The 27,065-nt window shown below is 49.3% G+C and overlaps 4 protein-coding genes across 6 annotated transcripts; 3 read left to right on the forward strand and 1 right to left on the reverse strand.

Annotated features, from left to right (window-relative positions):
* The first annotated feature begins 948 nt into the window (after positions 1–948).
* Positions 949–13,313, forward strand: kank3 (KN motif and ankyrin repeat domains 3). Its single transcript, XM_028961976.1, has 11 exons — positions 949–1,095; positions 5,896–5,983; positions 6,105–7,859; positions 7,944–8,046; positions 9,035–9,271; positions 9,349–9,439; positions 10,304–10,523; positions 10,595–10,737; positions 11,980–12,180; positions 12,638–12,736; positions 13,077–13,313. Exons 2-11 carry the CDS (start codon positions 5,947–5,949, stop codon positions 13,134–13,136), a joined length of 2,946 nt encoding a protein of 981 aa, XP_028817809.1. The 5' UTR covers positions 949–1,095; positions 5,896–5,946; the 3' UTR covers positions 13,137–13,313.
* Positions 13,314–13,634: 321 nt separating this feature from the next.
* LOC114769426 (40S ribosomal protein S28) lies at positions 13,635–15,040 on the reverse strand. The gene is made up of 4 exons (XM_028962420.1): positions 14,970–15,040; positions 14,325–14,372; positions 14,038–14,163; positions 13,635–13,739 (listed from the first exon to the last, which is right to left on the reverse strand). The coding sequence occupies exons 1-3, from the start codon at positions 15,006–15,008 to the stop codon at positions 14,041–14,043; spliced, it is 210 nt and encodes a 69-aa protein (XP_028818253.1). The 5' UTR covers positions 15,009–15,040; the 3' UTR covers positions 13,635–13,739; positions 14,038–14,040.
* Positions 15,004–16,637, forward strand: ndufa7 (NADH:ubiquinone oxidoreductase subunit A7). The gene is made up of 4 exons (XM_028962419.1): positions 15,004–15,411; positions 15,577–15,626; positions 16,214–16,351; positions 16,468–16,637. The coding sequence occupies exons 1-4, from the start codon at positions 15,361–15,363 to the stop codon at positions 16,556–16,558; spliced, it is 330 nt and encodes a 109-aa protein (XP_028818252.1). The 5' UTR covers positions 15,004–15,360; the 3' UTR covers positions 16,559–16,637.
* Positions 16,638–17,502: 865 nt separating this feature from the next.
* On the forward strand, positions 17,503–26,977 carry LOC114769742 (low-density lipoprotein receptor-related protein 8-like). Of its 3 annotated transcripts, XM_028963033.1 has the most exons (15): positions 17,503–17,876; positions 18,990–19,112; positions 19,722–19,847; positions 20,038–20,406; positions 20,841–20,963; positions 21,053–21,178; positions 21,257–21,431; positions 21,657–21,875; positions 23,105–23,220; positions 23,305–23,444; positions 23,531–23,672; positions 23,754–23,861; positions 24,412–24,480; positions 26,003–26,151; positions 26,275–26,977. In XM_028963033.1, the coding sequence occupies exons 1-15, from the start codon at positions 17,813–17,815 to the stop codon at positions 26,284–26,286; spliced, it is 2,061 nt and encodes a 686-aa protein (XP_028818866.1). In that variant the 5' UTR covers positions 17,503–17,812; the 3' UTR covers positions 26,287–26,977. The 3 variants fall into 3 exon arrangements, with proteins under 3 accessions (XP_028818866.1, XP_028818867.1, XP_028818868.1); XM_028963034.1 differs by lacking the exon at positions 18,990–19,112 and having other exon boundaries at positions 17,504–17,876; XM_028963035.1 differs by lacking the exons at positions 18,990–19,112; positions 19,722–19,847 and having other exon boundaries at positions 17,504–17,876.
* Positions 26,978–27,065: the final 88 nt, after the last annotated feature.

A 27,065-nucleotide genomic window follows, 5' to 3' on the forward strand; every position in this document is an offset into this window, starting at 1 on the left:
TACGGATTTTGCGCAAAAATATTTACTTTAGAACCGTTCATTTTGCAAGGAATGTTCTTAATGCAAGAATGTTATATGCAGTACAGGCCAAAAGTTTGGACACACCTTCTCATTCAATGTGTTTTCTTTATTTTCATGACCATTTACGTTGGAAGATTCTCACTGAAGGCATCAAAACTATGAATGAACACGTGTGGAGTTATGTAACAAAAAGTGGAGACCTGGCCTCCACAGTCACCGGACCTGAACCCAATCAAGATGGTTCTACCATCTACCAACGTAAATGGTCATGAAAATAAAGAAAACACATTAAATGAGAAGGTATGTCCAGACCTTTAGCCTGTACTGTATATATACAGTGTATGTGAGCCACCTTATAGGCATAAGGCAATAACAAGACCAAGCCAAGCTATGAAAGTTAAAATGTTTTTGGCCCCGTATGAGCTCATTCTGGAGATTTCTGGATGGGAATGAGTTCTGCTATTCACATTTGCTAATGGACTGTGTATATAACAGTACTACTACTACATTTACATTTGGCAGACGCCCTTATCCAGAATGACTTACAACGTGCTTTCATGTTACCATAGATGAAGTGATCAATTCTCAATTTCTATACATAAGTCAGACAATAAGAAGGTGACAAGTTCATCTAAATTTTCTCTAAAGAGGAAGATCTTGGTACAAGGTACTAAGGTATTAATACAGCAGTGTATTATTTAATAAACACAATTCAGTAACAGGAAAGGATGAAATTATACACGAACGGATTTATGAATAGGACATAAGTTTGAGTTGATGTTAAATATTAAACCGGCAGGATGTGCTCAGCCCTTCCCATTCTCCACTCCCATTGGCCGCCTCCAGCTCCCCTCCCATTGGCCGCCTCCAGCTCCCCTCCCATTGGTCGCCTCCAACTCCCCTCCCATTGGTCGCCTCCAGCTCCCGTCCCATTGGCCGCCGCGCAGTCCGACAAGTTGGATGAATAAGGACGCGCTGGAGCGTGTGTCGCCGCCCTCCGCCGGTTCTCTCGCGTTTAAAAGTGATTTCCGCCGCGCCGCCCTACCTGAAGGCGCACCTGGAAGCCGTGGCGAGGTGAGTCTCGTCCAGGACGCGTGAAAGCGGTACGCAGCGTTACGACGCGTCGCGGAGCGTCACAGCGCGTTACTGCGTGTAACGGGTCGTGGTTCCCGGTTCTGGCGACTCGCGGTCCACGGAAGGCACTTTTTTTTTTAAAAGCGGTTTTGTAAATTCTACGGGACCGCAGTGTGAACATGTAAAGTATTACAGAAGCCGAGCTCTCTGGGTAAAAGTTACGTGAAGTCGGTCTGAAGCGACGTTGTGACGTCGCCGCTGGTCCAGCTGCGTTATAAGCGGCGCCGCGACGCCCATTTCGGCCCTTTTGGAGGAGAAGAGGGACTTTTCCCTCCCGGGCGGACGTCCAGACTGACGCCCTCGGTCCCGCGTCCTCCACACGTCGTCATAAGATGAATAATGTAATAAAAACGAAGTCTTAAATGCCATTTATTGTCCAGATGTTGTGGCAGCTTCATGTGAATGGTTATAACGTATTATTATTATGGTTATTATAATTAGTTTTATTAAGCATGCCTTGTTTACTTCGTATCAGACTTGGCCACGTCGCCCTTGTCCGGTGACAGTATTTATGTCCTCGGCTTCCTGCATTTCTCGCTGAGGGGGAGCATCCCTTCCAGTAACAATTAGACGAGATGTTGGAGGACAAGAGGGCACGTAAACACGGCTTCACCGGCCGGACGTGAGACGAATCTTTTTAACCGCCCGGCACGTTGACCCTGCGCCTGTCCGCCTAATCGTTCCAGGACCTGTTTGGTGTGACTTGACCTTTTTGAAGGTGTGTAAACGTGGATAAGTGTTGGATTTAAACAGCGCTAACATTTTACAGCAGTTAACAGACGCCCTTGTCCAGAGCGACTTACAACCAGTCGTTACAGGGACAGTCCCCCCCGGTTCGTGGGTTGTAGTAGCCTAGTGGGTAACACACTTGCCAACGAACCAGAAGTCCCAGGTTCAATCCCCACTTACTACCATCGTGTCCCTGAGCAGGACACTTAACCCTGAGTGTCTCCAGGGGGGGACTGTCCCTGTAACTACCTATTGTAAGTCGCTCTGGATAAGGGCGTCTCTTAAATGCTGTAAATGTAAATGTAACCAGGGTGAGGGTTGGAGACCCCGGTGTTCCACAAACGTAGTTAATTGTCAGTGACAGCGATGTTAGAGGCTGGTAGTAGCCTAGTGGTGTAAGACACTCGCCTATGACCCAGAAGACCCAGGTTCAAATCCCACTTACTTCCATCGTGTCCCTGAGCAAGACACTTAACCCTAAGGTGCTCCAGGGGGGGACTGTCCCTGTAACTACTGAATGTAAGTCGCGTCTGATAAATGCCCTAATAAATGCGTAAATGTAAATGAGACACTCAGGGTTAAGTGTCCTGCTGGACACGATGGTAGTCAGTGGGGTCCGTTGGCGAGTGTGTTACCCGCTAAGCTACTAACAAACACAAGCAGAGCCGCAAAATGAACAGATTTTCGGCGGGAGGCTGACGCCCGGCCCGTGAAACGTTACACTTTTGAAAGCCTAGCTGCGTGGGGTGACCTCAGAAATAGAACAAACATATATTTAGTGTTACTCCAGCAGCGTGTAGGATGCAGGCCGGTCGACCCGGTGGAACGCACGGGGAAGGTGTTTTCCCGCGCCGTTGCGCGGCAGAGCCGCGCTGGACGTGTTGGGTTTAGACGCCGCCGCTGCCAGCCTCTAATTTTACTCGCCGCGGCGAGGTAAATGGCATGTGAAAATGAGAGATGATAAACCGAAAATATCCCCGCACCCCCGGGGCAGGCGGCGGCCCTCGCGCCGCGAAGCTACTAATCGAATCGAGGCCTCGAGACGTCGTTTGTGCCCCTCAAAGTGCCCTCAGCTGCTCTTCCCGGGAAGGAGCTTGTTTTAACGTGGGAGAAGGCCGTGGGCTCCTCGGCCCGACCTTCGGCACGTTCGAGTCGGTCTGTAGACATTCCCATTCCAGACCCCGATGCTGGCGGGAGATGTTCTGAACAAGCCGGAAAGCAGCGCGACGTGTGGAAACATCTGGGTTTTTTTTTTTTTTTTCTCCCCCTTTGGGCCGCCCGTTCATGAACAAGAAGACTCCACAGAGACTGCATTAGCCGGGACGCGGTATAATGGCTCATTATGGTCCACATCAATGTGTCTCATTGTGCCGGGAGCCGCACGGACGCATGTGATGTGCCAGTCCCAAGTTGTTCCGGAGTTGTTTGCCGCGACGGTCCGGTACGTTCTGTTTCGTCCGCAGTTGGATTTATGCCGGAAGGTCTGGTTTAGGATTGTGTGTGTGTGTGTGTGTGTGTGTGTGTGTCTTTTCCTCCAGCAGGCAGGAAACATCTTTTGGTGGGGCGATGTTTGGCCTCAGAACCTCCGAATGTGGGACAATAGGAAGCTTCCCTTCAGGAAACGGCGGATTTACAAAGTGACAAAGTGAAGTGATTGTCACTTGTGATACACAGCAGCACAGCACACGGTGCACACAGTGAAATGTGTCCTCTGCATTTAACCCATCACCCTTGGTGAGCAGTGGGCAGCCATGACAGGCGCCCGGGGAGCAGTGTGTGGGGACGGTGCTTTGCTCAGTGGCACCTTGGCAGATCGGGGACTCGAACCGGCAACCTTCAGATTACGGGGCCGCTTCCTTAACCGCTAGGCCACCGCTGCCCCTTTATGCCGGCAGCTGTACTGGTACGGGCGGCGAGCATCGTTTAGACTCCGTTTACCGGACCCCTCTGCCTCCCTGGAGGGGAGGTCACGTTGCCAGAGCACGGCCCCGCTGAAAGCCGGCAGATAAACAGGACGCTTCCTGCGAGCCTGTGCCGACGGACCCCGCCTCCTGGCGCTTTCCCCGCCTCCCGGCGCTTCCCAAATTCAGGGTCGGAAAATGGAATCACGCTGAATGTGTTTTCCGGCATAACTGGATTAGACGGGACTTTTTATTTTGGCCTCCGGGGGCCCGGGCCGAAGCCGGCGGCGCTGACGCGGCAACGCGTCCGCCTGCTCCTCCGCACATCTTCGTGGCTCATCAGCTCTGAAGACGGGGGGGAACAGAGGAATGTGTGTCTGTGTATTACTTTTTTTTTTTTTTTTTTTCCTTCTCCCATGTGCCCTGTAATTTGGCTGCTTGTCATCAGGTTTCTGGAAAAAACATCCAGGCCGTGTGTGTGTGTGTGTGTGTGTGTGTGTGTCGGCTGTTTCCTACCCCCTCTAATCAAAGGAGGAAGCCGTGGAACCCGTTCCCCGAGAGGAGCAGGCCGGACCTGCCATTGCCCGGTGCGATGTTCGCCATCCCTTTCTTTTGGCCAAAAAAGCGCAACGCGGTTGATGCTAACCAGGCTACGGCCCTCTGGTGTGTGTGTGAAGGCCCTGGTAACACGGCAGAAGTAGCAGGTTAGAATGGAACCAGGAACCCTGTGAGAGTGAAGTGAGGTGATTGTCATGACAGGCGCCCGAGGAGCAGTGTGTGGGGACGGTGCCTTCATCGGTGATAAAGCGTGACGTGATTGTCACTTGTGATGCACAGCACACGGTGCACACAGTGAAATTTGTTCTCTGCATTTAACCATCCGCCTTGGTGAGCAGTGGGCAGCCATGACCGGCACCCAGGGAGCAGTGTGTGGGGACGGTGCACCTCAGTGGCACCTTGGCGGATCGGGATTCGACCCGGCAACCTTCTGATTACGGGTCCTTACCCGCTAGGCCACCACTGCCTGTGGACAAGCGTAACAAACACCCAGACACATTATGGGCTGGTAATAGGAGCCCTCTCATTGGACAACATGTCTAATGCATCTAAAAATCTATTTAAAAAATTGTCCAAAAATACAATAATTTTAGAGTGACACTTAAATCTAAGCAAATAAGTTTGTAGCCTCTATTAAATAATGTAATTTCAAATAATGCAACTCAAATGTTGAGTACGTCACCCAAAACCAATCGTAAAGTTTTACGACTTAAATCACGAAATGACAAAAACAGATGACCTTTTCGAGATTTGGTGTGAAAATCGGTTTGAGCTGCCATGTCCCAGAAACAGGCACGGCTCTAGGCCGCTCTAAACAATTCTGATGTCGGATTAACAGATGTCCCTCTTGTTTTGTTTTTTTTTTTTTTTGCAACCGGGCCGTTGTCACATTCTTCCCTCTTGTCCGAGAGTGGAAGTCTTGGCTTTTCCGCAGCCTGAGATTCTCGGGTTTGTGTTTTTTTTTTTTTTTTTTTTTTTCTTCTTCTTCTTCTCTGTCCGTGAAAAAGCTCCAGTGAACCAGATGCAAGTCCTAGCCTGGTCATGCTAGCAGGACGTGTGCGCTGGAATGTGCCCAGGGCTGCGCGAGGAACAGACCCGAAAAAAACAGACCCGAATTGTGACCTCGCGAGGGTTTGACGTTGGGGGGTCGTTCCGAAGAACCCTTGATGGATCCTTCAAATGTTCCCGTGCACCCGGGCTCGCTCGAGGCTGAGGGCGGGCGGGGGTCCGTAGACCCCTCTGCACACACTCGGATTCTTTGTTTTGTTTTCTGAAGAACATACCTCACTTTGGCTCTGCCACTTTGTATGGAGTTTGAGGTCATGGTTATTCCCCTTTCGCTCGATCTGAGCCAGACCGCGCTTACTAACGTATGTATGGTCCTACGTACAATTTTTAACTCAGCCGAGCCCAGAAACCGAGCCCAGAAAAAAAAAAAAAAAAAAAAAAACTCGGATCATTTCGCCTGAAATTTATACAAACGCTCGGTTTGGGTCATCGGTTTACGATTCCAGAAAAGGTTTTTCCAGTGCTGAGGCTGGTTATTTTGCAGGTGGTGAGTTGACTCCTGGGGCTGCTGAGGAGAGCTCCCTGTCCGGTGAAGATGACTCAGTCTGTGCAGGTCAACACCAAGCTGCCTGGTGAGATGATTCTTTTTTTTTTTTTCTTTTGGTGTATATGTTCATGACGTCTTTAATGCATCGAGACCCATGACAAAGTGGAGAAATGTTGTATGAGATGCACGTTGTGTGTGTCCTTCAGATCTGGGTGCACCTTTCCTCTATGGTTCTCAAGAGGAGGTGGACCAGGGTGGATCATACTCCGTAAAGACGCCATATGGGTTCAGTTTAGATCTGGACTTCCTCAAGTATGTGGAGGAGATTGAGAGTGGACACGTCCGACGTGCTCCAGTCAGCGGTCGCCGTGGTGGTCGTGGCGTCAAGCTCTCCCAGCGAAGCCCAGGAGTTGGAGTTCACGCAAGTGGCTGGACGTCCACCGAATCCCTTTCATCTTCTGCGAGCGAAGATGGTTCCCGGGTCCCACCTCCGCCGCCCCCGCGAAACCGCATCAACTCGGCACCTTCGGTGTCCCATGTTCTCACACCTGTGACAAAAGTTCCCCCGCCTCCTCCTGCTCGCAACCCCCGAGTAGAGAGGACCCTCCTGGAGACCAGCCGCCGCCTCCAGCAGGAGCAGTGCCAGGTCCACAATGGCTCTGGCACCAGCCTTGGCTTCCAGCTGTCTGACCCACCCAAAGGGCCTTTGAGGGAGGCACCAAGACCCGCCGTGGTGCTTGTCGCCTCACAGGCGCCCCCTGAAAGCCCCCAGCTGCTTCTGTCTTCGTCTGCTAGTCCCAGTCAGTCTGGATGGACCAAGCCCAGTCCTCAAAACTCCGGGATGAGCACTCCGGCCTCAGCTCCCGGCGGCGCTCCTCTGCCTCCCAGCCAGCTCCAGACGGTGAGGGAGCAGATGGCCGCGGCCCTCCGACAGCTGAAGGAGATGGAAGAGAGAGTCAAGGGGGTCCCAGCCCTGGAGCGAGAGGTAGTCAAGCTCCGTTCCGAGAAGGACCGGCTTCTCCAAGCGCTGCAGAAGAAAAACGACACAACCCAGCCAACGGGAACAAGTTCAGCCGAGACAGGAAGCCCAGGGCTTCCTCCATTGTCCTTGAGTCATGGACGTCCTACCAAAGCAGTGGAACCCAGCAGGCTTGGAGGAAAGGACGATCAGCCAGAAAAAGCTCCTGTTGTGACGAAAGATGTAGCTGTTGGAGGTGAGATGCCCCTGAGCGCATCTGTTTTTTACTACAGCCAGGGCAGGAGAGACGCCTCAACAAGCGTACAACCAGAGGTGTGTGATAAAGGTGTGGGCGTGGAAGCAACCAGAATGAGTGACAAAGGACTCCAGGTGAAGGTGGAGACTGAAGAGGCTTCTGTCTGGGTGGAGGAGTCGTCGCTTGGGCTGAGCTCCGAGGTGGAGCGCGAGATCGAGGCCTTGCACAGCACCATCAGGTGCCAGCAGGAGGCCATGCGTGAGCTGGAGAGCCGGCTCAGCCGCGCTGACCAAGATCTCGAGGTCCTCAGAGCCCGCGAGCAGGAGAGACTCTCCAAAGGCACGGCCGACAAGGACGTCCTCGTTAAACCTCACATGACCCACGCAGAGGTGGAGACAGATACGTCCCTGGCTCCAAGCGTCCCCCCAAAAACGTTGTGCAGTGTCGGGGTTCACTGCTGTCCAAGAGTAACCGACGCGAGCGTGGGTCAAGATCTCAGAACTCCCAGTTCCAGCCAGGGCGTTCAGACGGACCCTGAGGAAAGTCCACGGAAGCCGGTTTGCCTGGCACAGGTGAGCACTGCTAGCCAGTGGGAGAACCTTGGCGGTGAAGAGATCTGCCAGGAGTCGTCCATATCGACACGGAGACAGGCTACCAAGACCAGCCCTGACGAAGACACCGCTAGCGCCGCAGAAAGTAAAGCAGGTGATGAAGTGGACGGTGCTCAGCCCTGTCAAAGTCCAGTGGGTGAGTAGTGGCAGAATGCAGTGCTTCTCCATTCTGAAGAGCGTTCTCGTCACGGTCAGTCTTTTGTTATTTTTGTGGCCACAGGCACTCTAAAATCCATCATGAAGAGGAAGGATGGGAGTAGCCCCGGCGAAAATCGCAGCGCTGGAAAGAAGAGCCTACAGTTTGTCGGAATTCTGAATGGCGGGTGAGGGCCGGCGTTTCCAGGTTATGTTGATGGAGCGTATCGGATGGAGTCTGTGTGTGACGTGTGATGCCACTCGGCTGGCCATTTCGCGGAATTTGCATCCTCTTAGCGAGTGCTTGTTACCGACCATTAGATATTAGCAACATTCGTTTTAGGATTTAATAATTGCCTACGATAAATCGCAAGCGTAAAAGGTTTATAGGTTGCTGGTAAGAGGAATCTTTTTTTTTTTTTTTTTTTTTTAATATAACACCTTGACTTTGATTTATGACCAAATTCAAATTTTATTTGTCACATGCATAGTCATACACTATATGATATGCAGTGAAATGCTTTTTGCGACTACTACAGACCATTGTATATTGCAAATGTTGCAAGTATACAATGAACCAATATGCAAATATTGCAAACATAACCAGATATTACACTTTTACGTCTTTAACATAAAATATGTGTAACTGGTAGGGTGAAGGAGTGCAAATGAGTGAAAGACAATGTTTAGAGAAAAGAGCCATAAAAAAAAAAAAGAGCAGTAAATTAAATAGCGCAAAGTGATTTTGTGCAAAAGAGTCCGGAGTGATTGGAGGTGAAAGTGAAAGTGACCAGTGGCATCTACAGTAAAATAGAAATATTCCTGCATACAGCTGTTTGCTTACACTAATAGAAACGTCTACATCCCATTAAGTGCACTTTTTAAAATTATAATAGCAAGGCAGCGATTTAATAAGTGCCACTGGTCATAGGGTGGTAGTAGCCTAGTGGGTAACACACCCGCCTATGAACCAGAAGACCCAGGTCCAAACCCCACTTACGACCATTGTCTCCCTGAGCAAGACACTTAACCCGGAGTGTCTCCAGGGGGGGGACTGTCCCTGTAATTACTAATTGTAAGTCGCTCTGGATAAGGACGTCTGATAAATGCCGTAAATGTAATAAGTGAAGGACTTTCAGAACTGTTTAGGTTTATTTTCTATTGTCTGCCATTCAGCTATGAGTCAACATCAAGTGAGGACGAGGATGATGAGGAGGAGGAGGAGGATGGAAGTTCCTCAGATGGAAGCGATGCGGGGGCGTGTTCGGAGAGCAGTGAGGATGAAGACGCCGCCCTGGAGGAGACGTCGGACGAAGAGAGGAACATTAACCTGGACGAGAGCGACAGCGATGGAGACCCACCCGGAGAGGACCAGGAGAAAGGGGAGGTGACTGAAGACAGCGTGAAAGAGAAGTACGAGGAGGCACTTTTCACCTTGTGCGCTTCTTGTTGTTTGAAATTGATTTATTATGTGAATTGTGTTGTTGCAGGTTTGAACTGAGCATGAAGATGCGTGAGGCCTGTCTCATCTTGAAGAACCATTTGAACGATGATGCGGAAGCACTGAAGAGCAAAGAAGTGGTGAGAAACATTCTAGTACAGGTTATCCGGGATCCTTCTTAACAAGTCTTAAATTGGATTTTCAAAAATTAAGGTCTTAAATTTGGCAAAATTTCTAATATGAGCGGACGTGTTCCAAGAGTGGGAGTTCTGAGCATTACGGGGCAGTGGTAGTCTAGCGGTTAAGGAAGTGGCCCCATAATCAGAAGGTTGCCGGTTCGAATCCCAATCCGTCAAGGTGCGACTGAGCAAAGCACCGTCCCCACACACTGCTCCCCGGGCGCCTGTCATGGCTGCCCACTGCTCACCAAGGGTGATGGGTTAAATGCAGAGGACACATTTCTTTGTCTGACCGTGTGCTGCAGTGTATCACAATCACTTCACATTCACATATGGAATAGCCTAATGAGGCGGGAAGAGTATGTACCTACATGAAATCAATCTGTCAGTAAACTGCTGGTCATGGCGTGCTATGCACTTCCGGGTTCGCTAAGTGCAGCGCATGCACGGAAATGGGTAACAAATAAGAAACCAAAAATATTGCAGTCGCCCCCTAGTGGCTTGCTGCAGTACAGGTAATATGAGTGTTGACATGGACAAAGGCTGAACAAATTGCAGAAATTTGGAATGAAAATTAATATATCAAACATTTATATAGTACTAAAATACAATTAATATAGTAATACGATTAATATTGTATTTTAGAAGTGCATCTGGCCCTGACAGTGTCTGGGGTACAGAAAATTTGATGAAAGTGGCCTTAAAAAGTCGTACATTTGGTTTCCTTAAACCTGCAGATAACCAGTTATAAACGAATGCATGAATCAGCATGAAGTTAATCAATGAGTCACGTCCCGACGTGAAGGCCCGCCATCTTCTTTGCAGCTCTCCAGCAGCCACACCGTACAGCTGGAGTGGTTCAGGGTGTCCAGTGCCAAGGCCGCGCAGCCCTCGCGCGTCTCCAACTACCTGATGGCGTTCTCCGAGGTGTCCGCCACCCTGCTGGAGCACGTGGTCAACATGACGGACGGCAACGGCAACACGGCCCTGCACTACAGCGTCTCGCACTCCAACTTCGTCGTGGTGGGCCTGCTGCTGGAGACAGGTGCGGCCCCGACCCCTGACCCCCGCCACCGCGCTCGGTTTGTGAATGACGCGTGAATGTGCTCTGGGCAGGCGTTTGCTGCGTGGACCAGCAGAACAAAGCCGGCTACACCGCCATCATGCTCGCAGCGCTGTCAGTGGTGAAGGAGGACGAAGACATGCTGGTGGTCAGGAAGCTCTTCGGCCAGGGCAACGTCAACGCCAAAGCCAGCCAGGTTCGTAGTGGCCTGTGTACGGCAGAACCCTGTTCTCTCAAACGGCTTTTCACTTTCTAAAAAACAGGAGCATTATCATCCGCACTGGGAAGTGGAGAGCGTCCCGAGCGCTATTTTAACCTGTAGGTGGCGCTGTAACCTCGAGTGAGTTAGACACGTCGTCGCAGCACAACCACGAACACGCTACCCGCCATTGTTGTACGTAGGATGCATTTGGGTCAATTATAAAAAAAAATATATATATATATATCATCCCCTGAGGCGCTGTCTCCGTGTGGACACGAGACCCGTTTTAGAGAAAAACATTCCCATTGTGAATGGCGTCTTAATCTGATAACGGACACTTCGTCACACGCTTTGCTTTTTGACGACATTCCTCTTTGAACTTCTTTTTATTATAATTTTTTGAGCCCTCCAGAGATCTGCCTTTGTCGGTTTCCCATCACGCCGTCATGAGGTTTATATTAGGATTCCGGTAAAAGGTCAACCTCCACCGATAATCAGATCACGCTGTACAGCTCCCGGCCTGGTGTCTACTGAGAAAAGCACAGAGCGCCCCGTAAAGGGTCGCTTTTCCTCCCTCGGCTAATTAGATGAGCTCTTCGACGGAGGTAAAGTGGAAGGTCAGGAGAAACCGTTTTACCCGCAGTTTACGGCTCCGGGTTAAATATATGTCTTCATAAGTTCAGCCATTCGCCACACATCGCTGCACCTGAGAATGTGGCAGGGGACTCTCCGGATAATATAATAAGGCATTTTAATTAAGGCTATTACACAGTGGGGCAGTGGTGGCCTAGCGGTTAAGGAAGCGGCCCCGTAACCAGAAGGTTGCCGGTTCGAATCCCGATCCACCAAGGTGCCACTGAGCAAAGCACCGTCCCCACACACTGCTCCCCGGGCGCCTGTCATGGCTGCTCACTGCTCACTCAGGGTGATGGGTTAAATGCAGAGGACACATTTCACTGTGTGCACCGTGTGCTGTGTATCACAAGTGATAACCACTTCACTTTATCAGTCATCAAAAAAATATACAATAAAATAAAACCATCCTGAACGCAATGAACCTGCAGGTCGCAGTGGATTCGTGGCCCTCGCGCCCCAGTTCAGTCGGGCGGCGTCCTTTATGGAGCGTCCAGATCAGGGTGCAATTTGCAGTTCTCTGTGTTACGATCGTGAAACGCACGGAACCGGAGAACGATTTGATCATAAAAAGACATTGTGTGACCTTCTCCGGTTTCTCAGGCTGGACAGACGGCGCTGATGCTGGCGGTGAGCCACGGCCGGCAGGAGATGGTGCGGGCCCTGCTGGAGTGCGGCGCCAGCGTCAATGTGCAGGACGACGAGGGCTCGACCGCGCTCATGTGCGCCAGCGAGCACGGCCGAGCCGAGATCGTCTCCCTGCTGCTGGACCAGCCGGGCTGTGACATCTCCATCGTGGACAATGTGAGCATGCTTTTCATACGCCTTGGTAAATCCCAAGCTTAGTTTTCCCACGAGCCATTGAATTGTGTGTATTGGATTGGATTATTGTCTGACTTCTGTATAGAAACTACAACAGAGCGAATAAAAAGATTGTATTCATAGTTGAGGGTCCTAGTGGACCAGAACTGATCACTTCATCCATGGTAACATGGAAGCACGTTGTAAGTCGCTGTGGATAAGGACGTCTGCCAAATGCCTTAAATGTTAATGTGTGTGATTTCGTCTAAAAACTATAGTTGGAACCACGGCCTGCCTGGCTGGCCGGGATTCCCGCCTACAGTGACATTGTGTGTGAACATGCTGCAGGGCGAATAAAAACCCAGAAAGACTCGACTGAACACCCCTGACTCAGCCAAAACAAGGCATGCGTGAATTTGACCGTTCCGCATGTTGACTGTGTTGAACATGTGTTGCGCAGGATGGCAGCAACGCTCTCTCCATCGCCCTGGAGGCGTCTCACAACGACATCGCCGTGCTCCTGTACGCCCACATGAACTACTCCAAGAGCCAGGCCGCGGTGAGCCCGCCCGCCCGCATACTAGACCGCATAACCAGTTTTTAATCCACCGTTTCTACAGGGTGGCCACCAAGCCATCTCACAAAGTTTGCCACAAACAGGACGTTAATATCACTAACCATTCCCATTTTATTAAGGTGTATCCATATAAATGGCCCACCCTGTACTTACTCGACCAAAAATTTCTTCTTTTCAGCCATATGTATGTAACCGTTACGATGGTTTACCGGCTTGAATCTCATTAGTTAAACGCATTAGTACAGATCGAGTAGCTACATAAACAGGGTCTACTGCAAGCGTCCATGAACCCGATTTAACAGCTTCTCTTTTTGTCCTTCAGGGGGCAGCAAAAGCAACACGGAGCCCCACCAGCCCACAGAAGCCCTGGCCGGCAGAATAGAACCGGACGGCGCACATCTACTTTAAACCTGACATCGGCGAATATACGCTACTAACAGTCAGGATTTAATCATCGTACCAAAGATTAATACGACTATGCACTAACTTCTCATGCAATATATATCGAATTGTTCTAGTTTTGTGTACAAAAAATAAATAAACATTTATTTACATACGACATTTGCTCACAGGCTGAAAGTGCAGAGGTCTATTACAAGGCCAGACTGCAGCACACGGTTTCCTCGGTTCTTCTCAGATATCACGACATGCATGTTCCCCTGAAAGGTGCTGGTGTTGCACCGAACATCTCCAGGACAGACACACGACTTCTAACTCCCATGACAATGAACATTTTCATGGGGCCGCGGCAGCCCACCGGTCACTAAGGGAGACCATTAAGTGTGGAGTACATTTGGCAATGTGCTGAACCACAGTGTTTCACAGCGACAACCACTTCACATTTTTTACCAAACATGAGAAAGAGAATCACTGGGCAAACTTTAGGTTCCAATTTTTTTATTTTTTTTTTATTTTCAAACTGTACAGATGGTCTTCAGAACTCCTCTCTCCTCCCGCACCCTCTCAGCCTCCTCCGTACTTGGAGCTGGAAAACGAACGCATTACGGAGCATGAGCATTCCATCTTATAAAGATGCGCTACACCACATCTGGAAGGAAAAGCAGGCAACTTTCATAACATGAGAGATCGACACTGAATGCTACCCTGGAAAGGGGTCTGAAATGCTTTATTCCCCCTCCAAAGGATCCATGAATATAATGAGATTTGGATATTAAAATGTCACTTAAAATACAGCAGGGTGAAATGGGGGGGAGAATTTAATTTAAAAGGAGGTGATTTGTTGAGTAATTCCATTAAGACCACTGTTGTATGCTGGCATTCACCTCCTATCGGAGTCTTCTGGCTTCTCTCTCGGACTCCAGGAGAGTCAGGACGTCCCCCTCTCGCACCGGACCCTTCACGTTGCGGATGATTGATCGGTTGCTGTCATCCATGAACTCAACACGCACCTGAAGGGGGGAAAAAAAAATGCAGAATTCACCATATGAACGAGTTTTTCCTTGTGTGCAGAAAGGGCCAAAGTGTGGTGGACGTCAACTGCAGGGCCAGTCAAGGCCCATTGAGACATACTGTGTGTGGTTTTGTTACTGTACCCCGCCCCCAACCTTACCTGGGTACACTGCCCCTGGGAGCCCGTTCTACCTAGAACCTTCGTAACCTGAGAGAGAGAAAAAGAAAACACTCAGAACATATGCAAGAGGGAGGTAGTAGCCTAGTGGGTAACACACTCGCCTATGAACCAGAAGACCCAGGTTCAAATCCCACTTACTACCATTGTGTCCCTGAGCAAGACACTTAACCCTGAGTCCCTGTAACTAGTGACGTCTGGTAAATGTTGTAAATGTAAATATAATAGCCCTAAGGCGTTTACCAGAGCGCCCCCTGGAGACACTCGGGGCTAAGTGTCCTGCTCTGGGACACGATGGGGTGGGGTGGGGTTCGAACTCGGGTCTTTATAAACGCGCGTTACCCGCTACTAATGCAAGTAAAAGACTACCGGTCCGTTTTAACCCCAGGCCCAAGCTGATTTAGAAAGAGGAAGACAATTCCAGCTGGAATACACAGTTTAAAAAACCTTCAAAACGCGGACAGTGGGAAACGTGGCGGACCGACAACGTGCTGCGAGCTAAAAACGGCTAACTGGCGCAGCGCCGCCGTCCACTCTTCACCGACCTGGATAACCCGGTTATCATCGAGGCACCGCACAAGTTGACGCCGCCAGCACCGAGGGCGGAGGTCGGCGGTTTATACTCACTCTTGCGAGCTTGATGGGCTGCACGCGACTGGCATCCATGTTGGCCTATTCGCAAAGAAAGAGGGTCACGTGGTACACGGCGGCGCTTATATACGGACGTAAAACATCGTTATTAACAACCGTGCACATTTCCATAATGGTCTTTCCATGAAAACGTACACATGCACGTACGTGAAGCGCATAATGGTCTTTAAAAGTAATTTTAATTAATTACTGTCGTACATTCCCATGATTCAAAGCTGCGCGTTCCACTTCCGCTACACGGTGCCAGGAAGCTGATCTGGGATCGGCGTCCGGCGTCCACACTGCCGACAGCACGGACACGGGAAACTGATCCGGGATCAGCCGCTGCTCCGCCCGCCGCTCCAGAGTTCTGTCCTTCAGCGCAGCAATGGCGTCGGCCACAAAAATCATCCAGAGGCTCAGGAATTACTTATCGGGGGTAAAATATCCCGCATTCTGTTCTCACCAGGCCGCTAGCGTTTTAAATGCGACTCTTACATCAAGTATTTACTGTGAAAACCAGTCGATTTTACGCTTACATTTTCTTTTTTTTTTTACCATGGTATACACGCTGTGTTAACATCCATTCTGCCGTCACTTACAGCACAACCTCCAAAGCAAGCTCCAATTGCGCTACACTGAAATCGCGAAGCGGTGAGTAAAGGTTTTAATGCCACTGCAGATATTACAGTAACTACGTACAGTTAAAGGCAGCGACACGGTCGAACCTTGCACATTTACCATGCTATACTGTAGCATATTTATTTAACACAACAAAGGAGCTGACCAGAGTTCTTTAAAATAAAAAATGAGTTAGATTACCAGGAACAGGACGGACATGGACAAAAAGTTCGTTAAAGAATAAAATAAAACGGAGAAAAACAAAATAAGAGAAACGCACTGCAATTTGAACGAAACAAGGGGTTGAATAAAACAGGAAATACTTAAGATGACATATTAAAAGAGTTAAGAAAGGACTGTCTAAGAAACCGCATAAAACACTGCATAAGAACCACGTCACACTGGGTTAGTTTTTAATAGCAGTGATTGACGGCGCCTGTCTGACACTGGTTGGCAGGTCGTTCCATAGACGTGGGGCGGCCACTGCAAAGGCCCTGTCGCCTCTGTGCGTGTAATGTGACCGAGGAACAGACAATAGTCTCTGGTCTGAAGGCCTGAGAGAACGGGATGGAGCGGATTAGTTCAAAACGGCGTGTTAATTTGTTTTGTGAATTTCCCAGGACTCAGCCGCCACCCAAACTTCCAGTCGGACCCAGCCACAAGTTTGCCAGTAACTACTACTACACCAGGGATGGGCGCCGGGAGTCCCTCCCGCCGACTATTGTGATGTCGCACCAGAAGGCCTTGGCGGCTGGAAGGTGGGCGCTTTTCAGAAGTTCTGTCGCTTGCAGGACTCGCCGACAACGTCAGGCGATGAGATTTTAAGGATGTTTTGAAATAACGTGATACGTTTCGCTGTTCTTCTTTCGCGCAGTGGAGCTTCGGCGGTGGTGGCCAAGCCACCGGTTCTCCCCGGGCAGCCACCGAAGGAGCTGTCGCTGTCCACAGACGAGCGGTACCTTTAATGATTAAACTCTGCACTTCATAAGTATATTCTGCTCTTCTGTAAAGCCTTTAAATATGTGAATAAAATATGCAAACAAACGAAATATGTCATTAATATTCAAGATTCATGAGAGATTGAAATACTGTTTCACACAAACCCCACAGTGCAATCAAAAAATAAATATATACAAATATTGTACATTACACATGAATTTACTAAATATATAGTTTTTTTTACTTGGACTTAAATACCTACACAGACTTTAAAAATACTGTAAAAGTTTCTGTACACTGAACAAGGACAACATTATGTAAGTTGCTTACATTTACATTTACGGCATTTGGCAGACGCCCTTATCCAGAGCGACTTACAACGTGCTTCCATGTTACCATCAATGAAATTATTAATTCTGGTTCATTAGGACCCCCAACTATGAATACAATCTTTTTATTCACTCTGTAGTAGTTTCTATACAGAAGTCAGACAATAAGAAAGTTACAAGTTCATCTAAATATTCTTTAAAGAGGAAGGTGTTGAGCTGCCGTGTGAAGGTGCTCAGTGACTGAGCTGGAAGTTCATTCCACCACCGAGGGGCCAAGACATAGAAGAGTCTAGATGAACGTCTTCCTTTTACCTTCAGAGATGGAGGGACCAGGCGAGGGTACTGGATCCTCGGAGTTGAATATTACAAGGTGACTACTGCATTTGTTGTGAGCCAGTGGTGGCCCGGCGGGTAAAGAAGAGGACCCGTAGTTGGAAGGTTGCGGGTTTGAATCCCGAGCTGCCATGGTGCCACTGGGGTCCCCCACAAACTGCTCCCCGGGTGCCGGTCAGGGCTGCCCACTGTCACCAATGCTGATGGTTAAATACAGAGGACATGTGTCATGGTGTGATGTGCTGCTGCATTTCACAATCTCTTTCACTTTTGTCACTTTGAATAGAAGAAAGGAAGTGTTTATTTCCGGGTGTGTGGTCTGCAGGTCTTGCTTTATGAAGGATGTTGGGCTCTGACTCGGGTTTTAGGAACAGGGTCACGGGGTGAATGGACCACATATTTGGTTTGTAGGTCATAAATGATAAGAAAATCAATTATTAATTTTCTCAGATCGGCTCATCAAAACCAGCGCAATTCAGCAAAACACCAAAAAGATGGGAGTCTACAACGACGACTGCGAGTCAAGTGGAACCGGCCCAAGGTCGCGAACGGATCGTGACGTCACACAAGCGCGCCGCGATCCCGGAGCGCGAAGCGGCGGAGCGACGCGTGGAAGGAATGGCCCGCCTGGGCGCCGCGCTGCTGCTGCTGCTCCACCTGCTTCTCCACCGACCCGGAGCAGGTGAGAGACGCCGGCCAGCGGGGTGCTGCTATTGCGTGAATATTCGATTCGTCGTTCGCAGCGTTTGGCGGACGCCCTTTATCCGGTCAGTAGTGACCGGGACGGGGTCCGCGGAGACACTCGGGGTAAAAACGTCCTCGGACGCAGACTTTGGTCGCCCGGTACGTGGCGCAAATCGTCCACCTGCAGGCGGGGACCCCTGCTTAACCCCGACATTTCATCCATTGCTCCGGAGTTTCCTTCCCCGACAGGAAACCGGGCCCAGACGGGAACCCGGCCGGACCCGCGGCCAGATGTCCAGGCTGCGCTTTTATTACTTTTTCCTTCACGTTCAAACCCGGTCCCACGCGTGGACTCGGATTAAGCCACGCCCAGTTCCAATCTCGCACAATGATTGGTCTGCCGAAATGTGGGCGTGTCTACCGGTTAAATAAGCGTATTTACAGCCACCCCCTAAGTAGTCTCTCAATTTTTCTCTTTCATCACGGAACAACACATTACGCCAGGTCTTGCATTTTATAATTCAGTTAAAATAAAAATAGTTTTGTTTGTTTTTAAGGCCCTAAATGCACAGGCCCCACCCTACATAACAGATCTTGTTCACCTTCAGTCAACCACTAGATCCTCCAGATCTAACGCAACGTCCTCCTCCACATCCACCGATAAAGCATTTAATTTGCTTTTAAACGCATCTGTTCTCTTTACCTTTCCCAAGTGGGTGTTTTTTTATATATTGTTTTCTTCAGACCTGCATAGTATAGTAAGGTTTAAAACTATTATGCATTTTTATATAGTTTTCTTCAGCCTTGCCAAATTTGAAAAGTCTTTAGCTTTTGCTCTCCGTGTATTTTACTTTGTGCTTCTTGTGTGTATCTGAATGTCTTTGCGGTGGAACTGCTGTTAAAGTGCTCTAGAAATAAAGTCAACTTGACTCGAATTTGTAAATCTCTCGTGCCGGTTTGTTGAATGTACGATATTGATTTTGAAGCTTGTGAGTGGCACAATATTATCGGTAGAACAGCTCATCTTTCTGCTCTCGCTGGCCACTATAAACTGTGCAGCAGTGCAAGGCCCGGAACGTTCGTCGGTTTCTAATTCGTCTCTTCTGGTCAGGGGTTCGTCACCAGGCATGTGACAAGTCGCAATTTGCATGCAGCAGCGGACGGTGCATCCCACGCATTTGGCTGTGTGATGGTGACAAGGACTGCGAGGACGGGGCCGACGAGGCCCACTGCTGTAAGTTCTGGGCCATTGGTTAAAAACAGAACCACAGAGGAGAATAAGGTTTTCCAAATCGGTTTCTAAGTGAAGTGATTGTCACAAAGCAGCACAACACACGGTGACACAATGAAATTTGTCCTCTGCTCTACTTTGTGAGCAGTGGGCAGCCATGACAGGCGCCCGGGGAGCAGTGTGTGGGGACGGTGCTTTGCTCAGTGGCACTTCGGCAGATCGGGATTCGAACCGGCAACCTTCTGATTACGGGGCTGCTTCCTTAACCGCTAGGCCACCACTGCCCCAGAGCATCTTCTGTGTCTGGAATGGATGTGGAATGTTCTGAGTCTGTAGTCACTGATCATTGACGAAAACAAGGACAAAGCATGATCAAAAGTCTTTAAAATTCAGGTTCCCCCTCCCCCATATATTATACAAATGTCAAAAAGCGCTTTAGTAGAAAAAGTGAAAGTGAAGTGACTGAAACACAGCACACGGTGACACAAGGAAATGTGTCCTCTGCTTTGAACCGGCAACCTTGCGATTATTATAGTCCCTTTCTCACCCACTAGGCCACCACTGGGACTGGTAGTCCCGTTCTTATGAATGTACGGTTGCGGTTTCTTGCAGGGGAAGCGCCGTGCCTGGGGTTCTCGTGCGGAGACGGGCGCTGCGTCGCTGCGGGCGCGGCGTGTGATGGGACCTCAGACTGCAGCGACGGGTCCGACGAGGCGGAGGATGAAGTGATGATGAAGTGTAATAATAAAATGGAAACACTACGTCATCATTTTCTAGTCCAATTTTATCAAAAGTTTTTTTTTTTTTTTTTTTGTGTAGATCTAGAGTTTGATTGCGGAAGAAATCCACAAAAACACCAGTTCACACTCCTCCTCTGCTTTTCGTCGTTGTTTTTTTAATGTTTTTTTTTCCCATGAAAACTTTCCAGGTTTGACAAAATGCAAGAAAGACGAGTTCCTTTGTTCCAACCGGCGGTGTGTGTCACCCAGCTCCCGCTGCGACGGCGTGGACGACTGCGGGGACGGGAGCGACGAGGCGCTCTGTACCGACTGCGTGTCCGGCTCCGTCTTCTGCGCCCCTTCGGGACGCTGCCTGCCGCGCGCCGGGGTCTGCGATGGGACCGAGGACTGTCCCGATGGCGAGGACGAGCGGGACGAGGCGTGCGGCGGCGCCACGACCCCGCCCGGCCCCTGCCGCGCCTCTGAGTTCAGGTGTCGCAGCGGCCAGTGCGTGGCCCATTCCTGGAGGTGCGACCACACTGAGGACTGTGCCGACGGCAGCGATGAGGAAGACTGCGGTGAGAGCTTCATCCACTTTCTGGGCAGTGGTGGCCTAGCGGTTAAGGAAGCGGCCCCGTAATCAGAAGGTTGCCGGTTCGATTCCCAAATCCTCACTGAGCAAAGCACCGTGCCCACACACTGCTCCCCGGGCGCCTGTCATGGTGCCCACTGCTCACTCAGGGTGATGGGTTAAATGCAGAGGACACATTTCACTGTGTGCACCGTGTGCTGTGCTGCTGTGTATCACAAGTGACAATCACTTCACTTTATTTTCATTTCCTTTGGTCTCAAATGACCCTTTGCTAAGCCCCGCCCCCCTTGGTAACTGTCGCTGTTGTTTTTTTCTGGACACTTTACAGACCGTCCATACATGCCCGGTGAAAGTAGGAGTGGGCGGGGCTTAGCATGTGCGTCCTTGTCACCATTTCTCTCTCTCTCTCTCTCTCTGCAGAAGGTCATGATGAGTGTCGGGTGAATAATGGCGGCTGCTCTCACCACTGCGTGGACCAGCCCCTCGGCGTCCTGTGTGACTGTCCCGAAAACATGCGCCTCATCGGGGACACACAGTGTGAGGGTGGGGCCGGCGTTTCGGTTAACGAACTTTCCAAATATGCTTCTGGGCAAATCAGAAATCAGAGAAACCCGTCCTTTCTTTTCTTCTAGAAATTGTCGAGTGCCTTGACCGTGACGTTTGTGACCAGTCATGCGTTGACGTCAACGGTAACTCGAGCTGCGAATGTCACCGGGGCTACGTCCAGAGTCCCCACACCGGAGAGTGCAAGGCAGCAGGTGGGCGTTGTTCGGCCTCCAGAATTGGCGGAGCATCCCGAATTTGATGCCACCGTGTGACCGCTGTTTGGTGTCCAGGTGACAGGCCTGTGATTGTGGTCAGCAGCCCTGCCGGACTCTGGAGGGTCGACGGCGTTGGACGGGCGTACCGATCGATGTCTGCGGTGGCCGGCGCCGGGGCGGGGCCGGTTGCGGTGCTCAGTGCCAACCGGACCGTGTACTGGGCCAATGCTGAACGCGGCATCATCTACAGGTACGCTACCGAGGCCGATTTACGAGTTTCCTGCGACAGAGAGAGATCTGTTTCATTTTACGCCATTACGATTAGCAATTTTCTTTACGTTGGAAGGCCAGTGAATCTGGAAGAAACGCTGGATTAGACTGATTGTGATGGCGGCGGTCAGACACAAGGTGGCACCAGAGTCGCGGTTTGGGCCCCTGGTACCACTGAGTGTCGGCGTTTTATCTCCATCTGTAGATCACCTCTGGACGGAAACCCGCTGAAGACGTCAAAGGTTTTCTTAAAGAGTCCGGGCGCCGTTTCGGGTTTGGCCATCGACTGGGTTCACCGTCTGCTGTACTGGACCGACACCGGAACCCGTTCCGTCAACGTGGCTTCCCTCGACAGGCGCGGGCAGCGGCTTCTGATTGGTGGACTGGTCAATCCCAGCGGCGTTGCAGTGGATCCGTTGTCCGAGTGGGTTTTTTTTTTTTTTTTAACCACACACACACACACACACACACACACACACACACTGTAGAAATGTCCTGAAGGAAACAGCAGTACTAGCAAAAAATAACTTTTTAAGAATACATTTTAGAAAAATGAAAGTAAAAAATTTACTTATGACAACAAGTGACAATTTGAACAAATTTTCTATGTGAGGACGTTATTGTAAGTTTAATAATAATAAACATCTCCAAGATTAACTGTAAAACACTCCACGTGCTGTAGTAGTAGGGCGGTGGTGGCCTAGCGGTTAAGATTAGATTAGATTAGATTCAACTTTATTGTCATTACACATGTACAAGTACAGGGCAACGAAATGTAGTTTAGGTCTAACCAGAAGTGCAATAAGCAGCAAGTGCAGGTAGCGGCCCCGTAATCAGAAGGTTGCAGGTTCGAATCCCGATCCGCCAAGGTGCCACTGAGGTGCCACCGAGCAAGCGCCGTCCCCACACACTGCTCCCCGGGCGCCTGTCATGGTGCCCACTGCTCACCAAGGGTGATGGGTTAAATGCAGAGGACAAATTTCACTGTGTGCACCGTGCGCTGTGCATCACAATGACAATCGCTTCACTTCACGTTCTCATTTCTCACTAATACATGAAAGCCAATCAAGGATTCGCTCATGTAGGAGGAAACTGGACTTGAAATGAGATGCTATTAGTACATCGTTTTTACTGTTAAACCGTTGCCAACGTCACCCCGGATTCATATTCCACCGCGACCTTTGCCACCGTTGTTGACGTCACTGACTCTCATATAAACCGTCTCCATACCTGCGACTCCCCGGTTACTGTTGATCCAGCCCGGATGATTTCTGGCCAATAAACCGGATTACGGGAGCAGCCGCAGCCGCTTCCGGGACACTGAAGTGTGAAACTCGCCGTTCCTCCCGTTCTTCTTTACCCTCGTTTTATTATGGGGGTCATTGGGTTTTATAGAGCGCAGTCCAGCTGACACACACACACACACACACACACACCTCTGTAATCTGTCTACTTTTTAATCATTTAAAAGCAGCGTGAGAGACAAGTCCAGAAACAATACCAAAAATAATCAACAATTTAATAATCGTTGCATCATTTAATGAATCAAGCAGAATTAGACAGATTTCATCTGATCGTACCTCTACCTACACTGTTGCCTCGCTGGATTTCATTTTTATTTTAATAATATAATAAATTGTTTTTTTTTTTTAGCTTCCTGTTCTGGGCAGACAGCGGCAGGTCAACCATCGAGCGCTCCGGCCTGGACGGACGAGGGCGGAGACCTCTTGTCACCGCAGCCATTCGCAGCCCGGTCGCCCTCTCTATAGGTTGCTGATCCATTTTTTCCACAGTGTTAAGTTGTTGATAACTTTTGTGGAAATAAAGACGTTCCTTCCGCTGATTTTGCCCAGACGTCCCGCGGCAGCTGCTGTACTGGGCGGACGCCGGCACGCGCAGCATCTCTCGGGTCGACTTCGAGGGTCAGCACCGCAAGACCGCGGTGGAGTCCAATGGTTATCTCGACCAGCCTCGTGGCCTGATGGTGTTTGAGGTGAATCGGTGTCCACCACGCTGCCGGGTCGGGGCTTGCGCGGAACGGATTTAATTTGCCCCTTCGTACGCGCCCGTCTGTTACAGGGACACGTGTTGTGGACGGATGAGGTGACCCGCGCCGTCTGTGGCGCCAGCAAGCACGACGGAACCTCCCTCCGGGTTCTGCTGGGCAGCGTGGCTTCTCCCGGCGGCCTGGCTGTGGTCCACGAGGTCCTGCAGCCGGAGGGTGGGTCCTCGCTTTCAGCATTAACTGCCAGCCGCCGGCCGCGGTCTCACCCGTGTGCTCGTGGGGCTCTTCCCTCTCCAGGCCGCTCGGCATGTGGGCCCTCGGGTGGCGGGTGTCCAGATCCGTGCATTCCCGACCTTTTCAGCCGGACAAACTGCCAGTCTCTGGTGGAACCGGGGACTAGGGGAGGTTGGTGCTCTCTCGGATCTTCTCAAATAGTGTCAGAGCCCTGATTGGACGCAGCATGGCTGGTTTTAGGAGGTTATTAATGTTGCAGGCTCACAAAATATCATTATAGTTGCTCAATTTAATTATAGCAAGATAATTCAGATTTTGCCCGTAGAATTCGGTTTATTTCGTTTTTTAAAGTTTCCACAAAAGGTTTTGAGTTTTTAATTCTTTCAGTTTTTCAGCCATTTATTCAGATATTCAAGCTTCGTCTGATTGTGGGGAATTATTATGATCTTTTTTAGGGGTGTCCCTGTCTGAGCTCAGTGTGTAATACTTTAAGGGCGATTTTGTTTACATTTTATTTATTGTTTCTGGTTGTTTAGTGTTAAATATTCTTTAGTAATTAAAGCTTGATTGTTGAAAGGGTGTACTTGTACTAATATGCCATAATCATTACATCAATTGAAAATGGTCTCACAACGATCGTTTATCGCAGGGAGCTGCCCAGGAAAACTTGTCATCGTTCCAGGTTTAATTCTACATACTCTGCGTGTTTTTTTTTTTCCAGACAGCCAGGCGGGGACGAGTGTCCGTGACGTTCCCGACGCCTCCTTTTCCTGGATCTTGGCGCTTATTGGTAACTTCAGCAGTTATTTGCCTTCATGTGTGTTGCTGTGTGGTTTTAAATGTTGTGCATTTTATTTGCATGTGTTCGGGCCGCGAACTGTGGCCACGGGGGTGGCCTGTAACTGGGGCGTGGCTTGTCGTGTTTGATCCGTGTTGTTTGTTTATGATTCATATCTGCAGACTGGAAGGGCGTGTTTATCCCCTTTGTTGATGCCCAACACGTAGTGTGTTTGTGAGCACGCACACTCGGGAACAAAAACTCGTCATCATTTGTTATGGAATCTTTACCATAGTCTTTATACTTTAAATTCAATAATCATGCTTTTTACCCCACTACATTATAAGAAATATTTTGTTCCTTTTTACTTATTATGTAGTGACATAACTGTTTATCCTATAAAGTCCAGGTGATGTAATAATTTTTAATGTGCAATCTGCAGAACTGTGTCATGAATAGCTGATGTTTCTTTTTGTTCATTGAATGTCAGTGGGAATTTGCAACTTTTTCAATGAAACCGGGCTTTATTTTCCAATGTTCAGTGCAGCAATAATAAAATGACACTCTCGTCATCATCCCTACATCCCTACAATTTGTGCCATGTTATCCATGCATTATAAGTCAGGCTATTGTTTGTAACGGCATCTAATGTAATTGTCTTGTTCAGAAGCAGCGCAACAAAAAAGGTTTTTATCACGGCACAACTGTACAGCCCGCATTTTGTAGCCGGTAAAGACCACACCTACAAACACTGCAACCCCGCCCCCTGACCTCACCTATGCTTCTGTTTTTATACAAACACAAGTTATATTATTATAGTAAATCGGACTTGGACAGGTTTCTAACGAAACTTCTCCATTCTCCATGTTTGCATTCAATGTTTTAGACTTTTTACCTAAAATTAGCTGATTAAGCAAGAGCTCAGTTACAAAATGAATAATAAAACACTAGAAGTATAATAAATAATAAAAATCACTGTACTTTTACCTTTAAACTCAAGCATACTGCGGATGTGAATCTTTTTCATATCCACTGTATTGGTGCACCGCGTCTTTGTGAATGTGTATGTGTACACTGTAAAGCAGTGTTCATCAATCATGAAGTATTACAGACTTGCACCACGTGGTGATGCTGAGCAAGTGGTGTGACTGTAAATATGAAAACCACAACAAGAAAGCAGGCAGTTAGTCACAGATCTCAATAAAAGTGAATTAAATTACTGAAAGCTGCGTACGTGCTGTATTTCCTTATTCATCGTAGATGCTTATAAGCCCATTAAAGTGTGAGGTCCATTTTGAAGTGCGTAATTCTCGAAGGTACGGGGACCAGGTAAAGTTCATGTAGGGTGGTAGTAGTCTGGCGGGTAAGTTCAAACCCCACTTTCTACCGTCGTGTCCCTGAGCAAGTGTCTCCAGGGGGACTGGAGTATAAATCATGTAGCAGACTGGGAACGTGGTGGACCCGAACACTTCCAATCTGTAATGATCTGTGGTTTCTTAACAGGATTGACATGGTCTCTGTCTGCCTTCTGCAGTGTTCTTCAGCGTAATCCTGGTGGGACTGGTGTCGTGGTGGTGGAGGAGTGAGTTCGGTCTGCCGCGGCCGCTTGGTCTTCATGGGGATTTGAAGGAGTCGCAGGACCCGCTGATGCTGCCCGGCCAACACGAATCCAGCCCTGTCAGCGTAAGGGACCCTCTGACCTGTCACTAACCTCGGCCACGGACACCTAGTGTCTGTCCTCGGTTGACCCCGCAGCCTTAATTAGCGCGCCTAACCGCGGAATGTGATCTCATCTGCTTCCCTCAGGAGACCGTTTAATCTGGACATGTGAGGACAGAGGGTGTCACTTCAGCCGTCTCTCCACATGCACAATTAAAAACGTCCTGACCTAAAGGCGGCACTGGGCGGTAGGAGGACCGAGACGTCTTCTCAGATGACTTCGGGAGGGGTGGAGCTAGGCTATCTCAGTATTATCACAGATTTTTCACATTTCCAATCAGAATTGCGGGAACAACGCCATTCATTACGATGTATGGCCGTCGCCATGCACTTTTGATGTACATTTCGGGAACAAGAGTTGGGTAATAGGTGATAATTAATAAATGCCGGTTTTGAAACGTGCCCCAGTGCTGTACAGATTTCTGTACGTCATCGCCGCGAAAAGACGTTTGTTTCATTAATCCCAGAGCTGAATAAATTCTTTTCTTTGCCCATGTAATTATTGTTGTAATGTGACGTAGTCCCGAAGGCGTGGCCCACAAAGGCGGGTTGGGAGTGTGCATAACCAGGGATTAACTCGACGCTCATGGTTTGTAATCTGCTCCGTTTATATTTAGGAGCATTGAGGTGGAACGCCTCTCGTGGGCCGCGCCTTTAAATTCCTGGAGAAGGGCGCCGTTTATGATTTATTTATTGATTTATATTTATTTGTGTGGGTTTTTGGGTAAGTGCTCTGAACTGATTATTATTTCTCTGTGACACTGAAAGCAATAAATAGTTTTCCTTCTAAGACCTGCTGTGGCCAATACTTCAAACTGTTCATTCAAACTCTGGACGTGGCTGTAAAAAAAATACATTTGAGTTTAAAAGCCTTCGTC

The sequence above is a fragment of the Denticeps clupeoides genome, chromosome 19, assembly GCF_900700375.1.
Source record: "Denticeps clupeoides chromosome 19, fDenClu1.1, whole genome shotgun sequence".
NCBI lineage: Eukaryota > Metazoa > Chordata > Actinopteri > Clupeiformes > Denticipitidae > Denticeps > Denticeps clupeoides.